Source organism: Heterocephalus glaber, unplaced genomic scaffold (genome assembly GCF_053883595.1).
Source record: "Heterocephalus glaber isolate CG9 unplaced genomic scaffold, H.glaber_assembly_v1.0 deba00001608, whole genome shotgun sequence".
NCBI lineage: Eukaryota > Metazoa > Chordata > Mammalia > Rodentia > Bathyergidae > Heterocephalus > Heterocephalus glaber.
In genome coordinates, this window is record NW_028258379.1 from 9132529 (window position 1) to 9144713 (window position 12185).

The 12185-nt window shown below is 36.9% G+C and overlaps 1 protein-coding gene across 7 annotated transcripts in view; it reads left to right on the forward strand.

The window, feature by feature from the left end:
* Positions 1-12185, forward strand: part of Rad51b (RAD51 paralog B) — an 828064-nt gene that overhangs the window by 433243 nt on the left and 382636 nt on the right. For all 7 annotated transcript variants that reach the window (XR_002390446.2, XM_087195304.1, XM_004837341.3 and 4 more), the window contains one exon: positions 7978-8074. Coding sequence is in view for 6 of the 7 variants with exons in the window: in XM_087195304.1 (XP_087051430.1) it covers positions 7978-8074 (97 nt within the window). In the remaining variant the exon portion in view is untranslated. The remainder of the gene's footprint in view (positions 1-7977; positions 8075-12185) is intronic.

Below are 12185 nucleotides of genomic sequence, written 5' to 3' on the forward strand. Positions count from 1 at the left end.
TTAGAGAGTAAAATGTTTTCTTCTCTGTTAACTCTTCTATTGGAAGCAGAAAGACAAGTATTTTTCCTTTCCTTTCCTTTCCTTTTGTTTTCTCTTCCAAAGGTGCTGAGGACTAAACCCACTGCTCCATGCATGCTAGGCAAGTGCTTTACCACAGAGCTATACCACAATTTAGAAGGTTTTTTAAAGTCATTTATAGTTTATTTTACATTGTGTAGTGTATTATTTCATTAGTTCTGTACAATGCAACCATCATCTCAGTACAAGTTTTCATTACAGGACAAAAACTGAAAAAAATTATAATATTTTAGTCAATGCCTTATCATTTAGCTTATAAGTTTCTAGAGAAGATATACAGTGCCTTTACCTCTTAACGTCCCCCATGTATGGTAATATGCTTTACTTTACACAATAGGTACTATATTTAGTAAATGTTTTTCTTATACTGTTAACTACATTACTGGAGTTCATTCTCACCAAGCCATCATATAGAAGACATAATATTGGAATGATATATGCATACCCATGTTTATAGCAACATATTCTTGGAAGCAGCCTATATATCTATCGACAAATTAATGAATAAAATGTAGTATACAGTGGAGTACTACTCTGTCATAAAGAAAGATAAATTATAGGAAAATGGGTGTACCTTGAGACCATTGTCTTAAATAAAATAAATCAGACGCAGGCTTAAATGTGAGAAACACATGGTTTCTCTTCTATGAGAAACTCAAAATATAAATAAAGAGCAAAATAAAAGATAGACAATAGGAAGTAGAGAAGTGGATCTTTTTCAGATGGAAAGGAGGTCAAGAGATAGGACTAGGCAAAAGCCAAGGTCAGTGACTCAGAACCCTTATTGCATAAAACTCAAGATTTGGAACTATTGTGACCGTGCCAAAGAATTCTTCAAGAAGCATTTCAAGGCCAATACTGTTTAGTTCATACATGCAAAACAAATCCTGCATCAACTGTTTTCTGTTGTTAATGGTTTTCTCATATATATACTTTGTGGAATTGCAAGGGGATTTGAAGGCAAGGGAGAAAAATGTCAAAGTAATGTTTATTTGCCTGACATCCACACCATTCTACAGGAAAACCAAGCACAGATTTTTAAACTTTTAAAATTATTCTCTTCTATCTACAGCATTTATAAAAGTTAATATAATTTTTAATGTAGTGACAACTATTTAGTGTTCTGTTTGATGAAGTGTGCTGAACTGTGCCTACTGTATAATGGTTCTCAAACAGTTGTCTCAAGGTGCAAACATGGAAAATGAGTGTGACACTGAGCAGCCCCAATCAGAACAGCATTGTTTTGCTTTGGTAGGTTTTTCAAACCTTTCCATTATTTTTTAACTTTTATGGTAGCTTCCATTATTACAGATGGATGCCCTAATATTTGAAACTTAGATTTCTAGAACCACAGATCTGAGGTTGTTATTTAACCCATTTTATTTTGTGATATGGTGTCAGCGTTATGTGAGCAAATTCATTATTAATTATAAACATTAATTCCTTGTGATTTACTGTGTGAGATGACTACTAAGTAGTATCTAGCAACATTTGCTGTCTGGTGTAGCTCTGATTGGCTTGTATTTCCCAAGAATGAGAAGACCAGGACCTTGAGCCTGGTCACCACATAGCTATAATCTTCAAAGCTTCCCAACAGGCTTTCCTCTCACTCATCAATTATAATCTTCCTCTTAAGTGATTTTTGGTCCAGACTATCAAATCAAGTCCTCAGATTTTTAAGCACAAAACTAAATTGAGAATATTTCTTCCAGGAACAGTGACTCAAAAGCTATTTCCTATTAAAGGTCATAAAATGGACTTGAATCAATGGACAGGTCTCTATCATAGATGTGGCAGGTGCTGGTGAACCATGTAGAATTGGTGTCTTCAGCATGGCATCTTCTGCCCACCCAGGCTGCTCATCAGTGATCTCAAGAGTGAATATGATTCTTGGAAAAGCAGAGTGAAAACCTAAAAAGTGTGTTGTGTGGCTTGTCTAAGTATTTTGTCTTTTGATAGTTAAGGAAGGTACTTGAAAATTTGAAACATCTGAGTAAATTAAGGGACTCTTTTTTTGTGTCATCTAAGGTTCTGTACTGTATTTGCAAATAATGAATTGTTATCCTTTGAACTCATTGTATGTTTTGTTGTTTTTCCTTTTTTGTGTGTTTTTTTTTGTTTTTGGTACTGGGGATCGAACTCGGGATCTTGTGCTTGCAAGGCAGGTGGCAGAACCACTGAACTAAATCCCCGGCCCCCCTGATTATATGTTTTTAAAAGCCATGTTGTGGGAAAAACACAGGGCAACAAGGGACAAAATTTATTAAGGTACTCAGTATATGAATCCTGATTTTTTTTCTGGTATCAGAAATCAGGCAAGCACTACACCACTGAGTTATATTCCCAGCCCATGAATCCTGATTTTACCTGATAGAACTCAGCTAAATTTCTGAGCATCATGATATATGTAGAATGAAATATAATTATGTACATGTATAATATATTACATCTATATAATAGCTCATAGAAATTTTCAGCAATGAAAATATATCAAGTTAGAACCATCCCTAAACAAAGTTTTATCTTCCTTTTGATCCTCTTTGGCTCTTTCCTTTAGATCTCCCCTGAGACACTCACACCTGGAGCTGCCTGCTCTCTGTGCCAAAGAATGGGCTTTCTCTGCTTGTCCTCAACTCATGCCTCATTTCCCATTGAAGCTTATTGATTCCAAAGTTCATCTCTTCAGACCAAGGACAAATGTTGGCTAGGGTAAAAGTTTATTGATCTAAACTATACTCACCTGAGAGCACAGGAAAAACTCAAGAAATTGGTCCCTGTCATCAACATATGGGCACTGCAACTATGCCCTTTCTACCCTGTGTCTAACATGTCATTTGTTTGCCTAAGGGTGACTATCACCAGGGGCTCTTGAATCCAAGATTTCACTGTAGGAAGAAAATTCAGAGTGTCATTCACCTATCTCTACCTCTGGATTTCTGTACCCAAAATCTTACCCTATGTCTAACATGTCATTTGTTTGCCTAAGGTTGACTATCACCAGGGGCTCTTGAATCCAAGACTTCACTGTAGGAAGAAAATTCAGAGTGTCATTCACCTATCTCTACCTCTGGATTTCTGTACCCAAAATCTTTAGGTGGATGAGAAACAGAGTAAAACTTGCTTAGTCTGGGCAAGTTCCCTAACGTCCCGTATGCTTAGGAGACTTTGCCTTAGGTCTGAGGCCAAAGCAGTTTTCCCAGCAAGACTCCTGTCCATGGTTATTACCTTTCTAACCCCCCACCCCCTCATCCTTACATTTAGGGAACCTTTAGCACAGGGAGGGAGAAGGAGGTAGGACACCCTTTGTGACATATCTAGTTGTTTGAGATCCCAGAAGTGTTCACTGTTGCTTCAGTGCAGGTACCACGCCTGCATGGGTACAAGGTATTGTAATAGTGGCCATCTTCTGTTCAATCAGATCAGCTACTTGTCCTGTGGAGATGGTTAAGGACTAGCTAGAGGGTTAGGCTATAGGTATTCCCTGTAGCCCTTCCTGACTAGAAAAAAAGCTGGGAAATCCCTCTTTCCTAACAAAAGCTCAATCATTAGAAAATTCTAAATACCCAAGCTAAAAGTATATTTCACTATTTCTGTTGAGTAGAACTGTAGATGGGGCCACTGTGCCTGGCTCTTTCACCCTCACACTGTAGGGTGTGCTCCTTTTCCTACATTTATTTGGCCCCAACTCACTCTGCAGAGCCTGTTTCTCTTCCTACCTTTAATAACACTTTGCTATGGGGGTGAGGGGGACTTTAGATTGTTATCTCTTTTATAAACCAGTTGCAAATCAGGTTTCCCTTGTAAGCAGTGGAGATTCTAGGCATCATAATTTTTGTGGGTTTCTTTTGTGAGTGGCCATTTTAGAATTTAATGTAAAAAATCCTTAACACTTAACTAGGCTTTTGACATTAGATAGACTTTGTGAATAATACATTGCATGGATTAGCACACTTATGCAATCTAAGCCATCAGTTGGTTGAATTAGCAGAGCTCTGGATTAGAGATTGTGGCCCTGAGTATCTGAGAGTTGAGTTTTGTGTGTGTGTGTGTGTGTGTGTGTGTGTGTCTGCTGTGTGATAAAGGTGCTTTGTTCCTACAGCTAGAAACAGAAGTAGCTATTCACTGAGTAGTTTAGAGGAGGAAGTATCAGCCGCATTTTCCCTACCAGCATTATATTCACAGCTCATGGATCTGCAGGGTTGCATTTGTATTATTGAACACATAAACTATGGTAAAATGTCACATTCTCAAAACTTCGTGCAGATTGTATTCTTATTTGAAATCAGTCCTGTGATCTCTGGTTGTCTTCGTACTGTCCGTTTTTAAAGAATATTATAAACATTTCTGAATTTGGATAATTAAGTGTAGTTCACTAAAGGAAATTAGAGAATTTTTTTCTTCAAAGGGATTTGAAATCAATTTGATAGTATTTTGAAATTAAATGTACCCCTAAACATGTCAATATTCAAAAAGTATTATCTCAAAGTTTTCTGCTCAGGCATATAATCTGATAAAACTTTTTTGTTTGCACTAAGGTAATTTTTGCTGCCTTTCTATTTTGAGCTACATTAAAATCCATATACCTTTTATAAAGTGCCTTTTTCCTTACTTTGAAAGTATAAAGTTGGGCTTCTCAGTGTAAAATGTGAGTGGAATCATTAGCTACCAAGACTAGGTACATTGTGAAAGTTCAGTGACTAATTTTTTTATTGACTGAGTCTCAATCCCGTGTTATGAATTTAGCACCAGTTTCAGAAGGAAATATATATATCAAGCTCTAGCTTGTGTAGGTCTAAAACCATTGCCTCAAAGAAATGGCTCCACAGTGGGTGGGGAAGTGGCTTGGGGAAAAACTGATGTTTATAAAAGACCAAAAGCTTTCTAGGTGGTGATAAAATTTTCATTAAATCATAGACAAGTGTTAGGTTGACATTAGTATTTTTGCATTTGATAGTGAATAATGATTTTCATAAAATTATTTTCAAATGTTCTTTCCCAGGTTTGATCCAAATACTTCCCTTTATTTTTCTAATATATCATACGTGCGTTCTTTCTTTCTTTCTTTCTTTCTTTCTTTCTTTCTTTCTTTCTTTCTTTCTTTCTTTCTTTCTTTCTTTCTTTCTTTCTTTCTTTCTTTCTTTCTGTACTGGGGATTGAACTTGGGACCTTTTGCCTGCAAGGCAGGCAGCGGAACCACTAAGCTAAATCCCCGCCCCAGTTGGTGATTCCTTCTATTTAATTTTTTTCTTCCAGGAAAATTGTGAATAGTGACATGAATAGTTGAGGACACACAAAAAGAAACCCTGTTCAGTTCACTGTTGAAGAGGGATATGTGTATGTGATGCCTTGGACCTTGTTTTATCCTGTTCTTTTCTTTAAAAGGAGCATGACATTTCTTAAATTTATTTTAGTTTAGATTTGCTTGTAGAGGATTGTCCTGACAGAAAGAAAGATGTCCTAAGTTTGAGATAGTACTACATTAAAAGTATCTTCAAAGATAAAAGAACTCATTTAAAAATATTCAATGTTACTACTAAGAATAGTTTGTTTATCATTTATTTAATTAGCTGGCCATAAATCAATGTCCTTATAACTCTAGCAAATTAACATTTTTTACTTTAAAACTGTATTATAGTAAATTACTGCTTACAAAACACACATACTGTGAACAGGTACATTTTTGTCTTTTATAAGGTTTATACTTGAATGTTTATGTACTATGTATTATATATATGTACCCTCTTCCCACAAGAAATGTAATCATTATATAATGCGAATGTATACTAATAAAAAATAAAATAAGAATCCCATAAATATTAAAGCTTACATAGTTAGATCTCTCAGAAGTTGGACAGATCCATTATTTTGTCCCTTGATAGATAAAGCATGTAATATTTTCAGAATAATGTCAGTGTCTTATCGGCCTTGCTTTAACTAATTACTATGTTTTTTTTACTGTGGTTTTTACACAAATTATTTTCAATTAAATAAAACTTAGAAGGACTAAAATTGGTAGAAATGATCAGGTACCAAAGTATTTCCTGATGTAGAAAATTATGATTTAGTGTTCTATTATTAGAATCAATTATCTGAAGCATGTGGCATATTCTTATTTATTAGCCTATATATCATCATTCTGAGGGAAATAACGAAGTGTTTTATTTATTAAATATTTCCTAAGCACCACTGTTTTAAGTACCTTGTGTTGATTATCTCACTTAATTCTCCTAACAATTCTGTATTATTTTACCTGTAGTTACATGGGGCACAAAGGTTTAATAACTTTCCCTAGGCATTCAATTCTAGAGTCAAAATTTGAACCTAGTTTTATTAAATTCCAAAGATCAAACTCTATATTTTAAAGAGAGGGAGAAATACAATTCCTTGTTCATACTCTTAAATGTGAAATAGTTATTTCTTAAAGAGCAAGTTGTTTGACCATTTCCAACCATTTTAATTGAACACATATCTTATGTGATTCTTACCAGTCCATATGAAAGGTAGCAATATAAAAGAATACAAGGGATAAGATTAACAAATGCTGGGCGGAATCTGAAATACCTGATCTGTTCTCCAGAGTAACTGGAGACTCACGAGACTCTGCTACTTGAAGACCTTAAGAGGTTGTCTCTGCTATCAGAACATTTCATTTATTAACTTGACCTTGTGGTCTTGCTCCCCTTTCAGTCCCCAGTTAAGCTGCCATTGGTATGGGATTTATAGTGTGTCACTAGCATGTCCAAGAGACATTGACAGAGGTGTGATGGAAAAGCTGGATAATAAAGAATGGAGATGATGTAGCTGATGCTCAGGACAGACCAAGACAGTCGACTAGATGTATGTCCTAAGCACTAACACTTGCCCTGGATGCCAAGTGGCTTTGTCCAAAGGAACAAAGATGCCCATACTGAGTGACCAAGATACCCATACTTTCTACCCAGGATGAGAGCCCCCAAATCTTGGGAAATTATTATATTTTTAAGCATGTTACAATTTCTCAGGAGAGAATCTGCACTTGATTCCTCCTTTAGGTTTTAAAACAATAAGGTAAATTTTATAAGTGAGAAATTTTTTTTAGGAAAAGAAAATCTCTTGACTGTACCAAATGTGAAAATATTATGTGGCAGTAGACCATGTAAGTTAGGTATTTTTGAAGTTCTTTCCAGGAATTTTAAGTGTTTGAACTTTATTATTTATTTATTTATTTATTTATTTATTTATTTATTTGGTACCGGGGATCAACTTGGGTCCTTGTGCTTGCACAGCAGGTGGCAAAACCACTGAGCTAAATCCCGGCCCTGACCTTTATTTTGTATAGGTAAGTTTATGTTAACTTGTGTTTTAAACAAATAGTGAGACTTTGGACTTCTTTTGTTAGAATTCAACTAATTTAAAAAATTATTATTCCTCTAGAGATGAATCTTATTTCTATTTCACAAATTTGGAAATAAATCTCTGACTTTTGAGGTAACAGAGGAAGAAGCCACAGGCATCCAAATTTTAAATTATTATTTTATATAGCACTAACAATATCTTACACTGTAGATATAGTTTTCACAGTCAACGTTGATAAAATGCGTGTAAGTGCATCTTAATTCTGGCTAGCTTTTTTTTTTAGTTATTAGGGTAACATTTCTCCATCCCAATTTTCTCAGCATTTAGGAAGAATTGATTAGCCATTTAAGCTATGAAAAAAAGCCTATTTTCTTAGTTTTCTAGGTTTTGAATAACTGATAAGGCCCTGCCTGAAGATAAAGTTGGTAAAAGTTAGAGCTTGGGTTTTTCTACCTGGGTAGTTATCAGTCTTCTCCTAAACCAGTCTGCCTTTTGATAGCTCTAATAATTAATTTGGTCTTCTCTCTCTTTTCCCTTACCCCCCTTCTCCCTGTCCATTCACAGGTTATCTTGACGAATCAAATTACAGCCCATCTGAGCAGAGCCCTTGCTTCTCAGGCAGACCTGGTGTCTCCAGCTGATGATTTGTCCCTGTCTGAAGGTAAGGGATCTGTCCTGGGGAGGCTGAAACTTGACTCTGACATATAGCCCCACTGCCTCTCTGCTTCCTGTTGAGAGGTAGGACACAGTGGCTAAGGGGCATTGCCAGTGAAGCCAGGCGGAGCCTGGTGATTTAGGCTTGGCCACCTTTCCCAGCATCTGATCTTATATTTGGAGAGTCTTGTCCTGGCCCTATAAGTGAGCTTACTTTTTCATTTGAGTGAGTCATTTTCATGGGCATCCATCATTCCTATCTGGAGGTTTGTCACTTTTTTGTGACTTGCCTTAGGTCCTTAATATGAGGGGTGGCAAACTGCTAAATGGCTTGAAACTGATGGTCAAAGGTTGACTTCACCAGAAGTCCCATTGCAGTTTAGCCATTTTTTGTACTGAGTACATTCCTGATCAGCTTTACAGAAAGATTAAAAACCTCCATAGTGATAAATGTACAAAAGTTTCTCCTCCCTCTCCTATTAGCAAAGGTCAGGCTGGCTATGGTTTTGATGGTAATAAGCTTTATGTAGCTGGGGAAATTACAGAAAGCTAGAGGGTGTTTTTTTGTTTTATTGAAAGCTCCTACTTGACATTTCTGACTTCTTGTTGTAGTTGAATTTCGAGCATAATGCCATGGGCCTGGGTAGGTGTGTCTCACTCGTCTAGGTTCTCTTCCCTTTCCACTTTCTGAGAATTGTCTGTGATGGAACACAAGGGGCTTTTAGGTCTAACAAGCCACCTAACTGACTGCCCAGAAGGTCTCCCATGGATTGGCAGCCTTGGTTTATGGTCTCAGAAACTGCAAGAACCATACTCATTCTTCTTAGTGGTTTCTTTCAGTGTGAAAACTAATGACATATTTACAAAAGCTAAAAAATGCTCTGTATACTTTCTTTTTACATTCAGTGATACATTATCATCCTCCTGCCACTTGGGCTGAAAATCTGAATCATCTAGATTCTCTCTTCCACCCGCAACTCCTTTCATCAAGCCTGTTTAAGTTTTTCTTTCCAAATATATCTTCTCCCCCCCCCTTTTTTTTTTTGGTAATTTGTGTTGTGGTCAACTAATTTATTAAACTCACGGTAGAATTATTTTAATAAAATCCAAAAGACTTTCTCAATTTTAGTATCTACCATTGCAATTCTGCTGCTACCAAATTAAACTTCTACTGTATCTCTGTCCTGCTCAAAAAGCTAGGTGTTGTCTTACGAGAACAGCTAAAATTGGGAAGCCAGCTTAAAAATATTCACGCATTTGAGGATTGTTATAATCAGCCAGGGTAGAAGTATTTACACCATAGGAATCAGCAAATGGCAAACCTCAGGTGTTTTTCTTAATTTTGGGTGAACCAGTTTCCAGAATACCACTAAATAAAGTTAATATCTCTTAGCCTTTCACAGTTTCCATTTTTCCTTGCTGTTCAACCTTAGTTCCCACCTATTCCTTATGTGAAACTCCTGTGCCAAGTGTGCTGATCTTCTGCCTGCCCTTCCCACTCCTGCCTCCGCACTGCAGCAGAGATTGCTCACCTCATCTAGAAGAGCATTTCCCCTTTTTACTTCCAACTCTTATTGTCTTTCCTAGTCCACTTCTTCCAAAAGTAAAGATCACCTCTTGCCGGGAACCTCCATGCCTATACAGTTTGTCTCTCGCATTCTTCCTTCTCTGCGTCCTCTCCTTGCTCAGCTACATAAAGAAAAGGTCTAGAAAATTTGACTTTTCATGGTTTTCTGACTGGCAGATTTTTAAGGATGCTATGTCGTATTCTTTTTGTGTCCATATTTTACCTAAGTGACTAGCAAAATTACAGGCATTTCGTAAACAGTAAATAAATGCAGGATGAACACTACCCTACATACTTTGAAGGAACAGTGACCATGAGAATCTTACAAAGCACAAAGGAACATCATTATAAATTGTTATAATCACACACACACAATACTACATTTGTTCAGCTTTGAAGAAACCAAAAGAAAGTATCTTGCTGCCTCATTTGACAATCATTATTCTTTATTGTGGCTTCCTGGTTTATCTGAAGTAAAGAAGAGGAAAATAGAGACAAAAGAAATGGTTCTAACCTGCAGTTTAACTGCTACAGAAAAATAGTCATTTCATCAAAAAGGGGAGTTACCAGCTCATCCTTATTATGAGATCCAAGGGAGAATGGAAACAATTACTTTTTCCACATCTTTTTTCCTGTATAGCTGAACAGATAAAAGAGAATATATAAATATTTTCCCTAAAGTCTATAAGGAAGCTACTTACCAGTTAATTAAAATGAACAAATGTCTTAGAACATTTATCCTATTCAAACATATTACAATGGTTGTTATGATATATGTATTCATATATGATATTATATCTCATGTTTCATATAAAATGTTGCTCTCTTATTGTTTCATACATCCATTATATCAGCTTTGTCTTTGTGCTAACTGATCTTGAACAAGTCTATCAACCACTTTGGGCCTCCATTTCTTCTTGGGTTCTGTGCTAGATTGGATAAATAAAAGATTGCCCAAGTCTTCTCCAGTTTTGACATTATAAGATTATGAGGTAGGTCTGCATATCAGGAGCATACGCCCACAGATGGGGTTTATTTCTGATTTACAGAGTCCTGTAATAGATTTCAGCTGTGGAACAGAGGACATTGCTTAAACAGTGCTTCCTTGAAAACAGTTGTGAGGTGAGAACAAGCAGGCAAGAGTAGCCAACAATAAAATGATCTGAGTTGACCTGAGAGGAGTACCCAGCAGGGGCTGATTCAGGAAATGAAGTTCCTTCTGCTCTGACGCAAAAGAGAGAATACAAGTGACCTGGCCCAACTGAGAGATCTCTTCTACCCCAGCGGATCCTGTGCTATTAATATCTGCCAGCTGCAGGCTCAGAACATCTCCCTGCTGAGATCAAAGGAGCCCCTATCTTAGCTGGAACAAGGTCATCTACACAGGGCTGTAAAAGTGAGCCCTGGCTGGCTGCAGGGATGTCTATGGGGGAGGAGAAGTCAGGAGATGGGGAGGTACTCTCTCATGCTCCTTTAATCTCAGCTGACCAGCTGCTGCCCTCCTCATGTTTGTAAAGTTGAGAGTTCTTTGTTTCTGTGTCCTTCTTCCCTTTATTAAATTTGTTGCTGCGTTGTTTCTTGGAGTAAGCATATCCAGTGTTCATGGTTTGAGTCTATAGTATGATCCTCTTCATTTAGGTTTCATTTCACTGTTGAGCTATCCACCTTCCAAATGGGAGAGTCAGAGAAGGGAGAAGTGTACCCCAAAAGCCAAGGACTTTCCTGCTGTTTTTCTTGCTGCCAAGAAGGAATTGTGCCTCTAGAAGGAAAGAGGGAGCAGATGGAGTTTTCTGTATTGAGTTAAAATAACTCATCTGTGCTGTGTGCTTGTCTGTTTGTAGCCTGCCTTCACAAGCTATACTATCGAATGCATTTGGGAGATTGGAACTTTAAGGACTTACACAAATTGACAAAAGTTAAAAATCACTTTCCCAGCGTGTTTCTCCCTCTCACTGGTTTGTACACACTTCCAGTTGTATATATGTTGGTGTGGGAAAGAGGCAGACTGACAGGGCCAGAAGTACCTAGAGGGAGGGAGGAAGTAATAAATATGTGAGAGTATCATTGTTAAAATTTCTGAAGATCCTTTTAAACATGTTTCATCTAGGGTAACATCAGCAACAAGGCCATTCTTCCCATTCTGTAAATCTGATTAAAAATCTCATCAGTGGGTGGATGCTCCTGATCTTCAGACTCCTCTCATTATTTTAAAACATCAGAGCTTGGAAAGACTTTAGTAATGTTCTATTCATCTAACATGTCATTTAAAAGGAGATGGAACAGAAGTAAAGATTTTTTTTTATTTACGTTTTATATTATTCTAGAGTGGGCACTGTGATTCAAAGTATTTTCTTCAGTTTTTGCTTTGTTGACAGAAACTCCACACATATAGGTGATCTTAGAGTTCAGTGATTTGTTATTGTGACTGTTCTGTTTCTTACCAATGCCAGTTCTTCTTTTGAGCCATTCAGATACTAAGGACTATTGGACCTCAGTCCTAGGAAACCTCTTTTTCTTACAGTGATAGTACAGAAAAGATCTAACAGCCAGC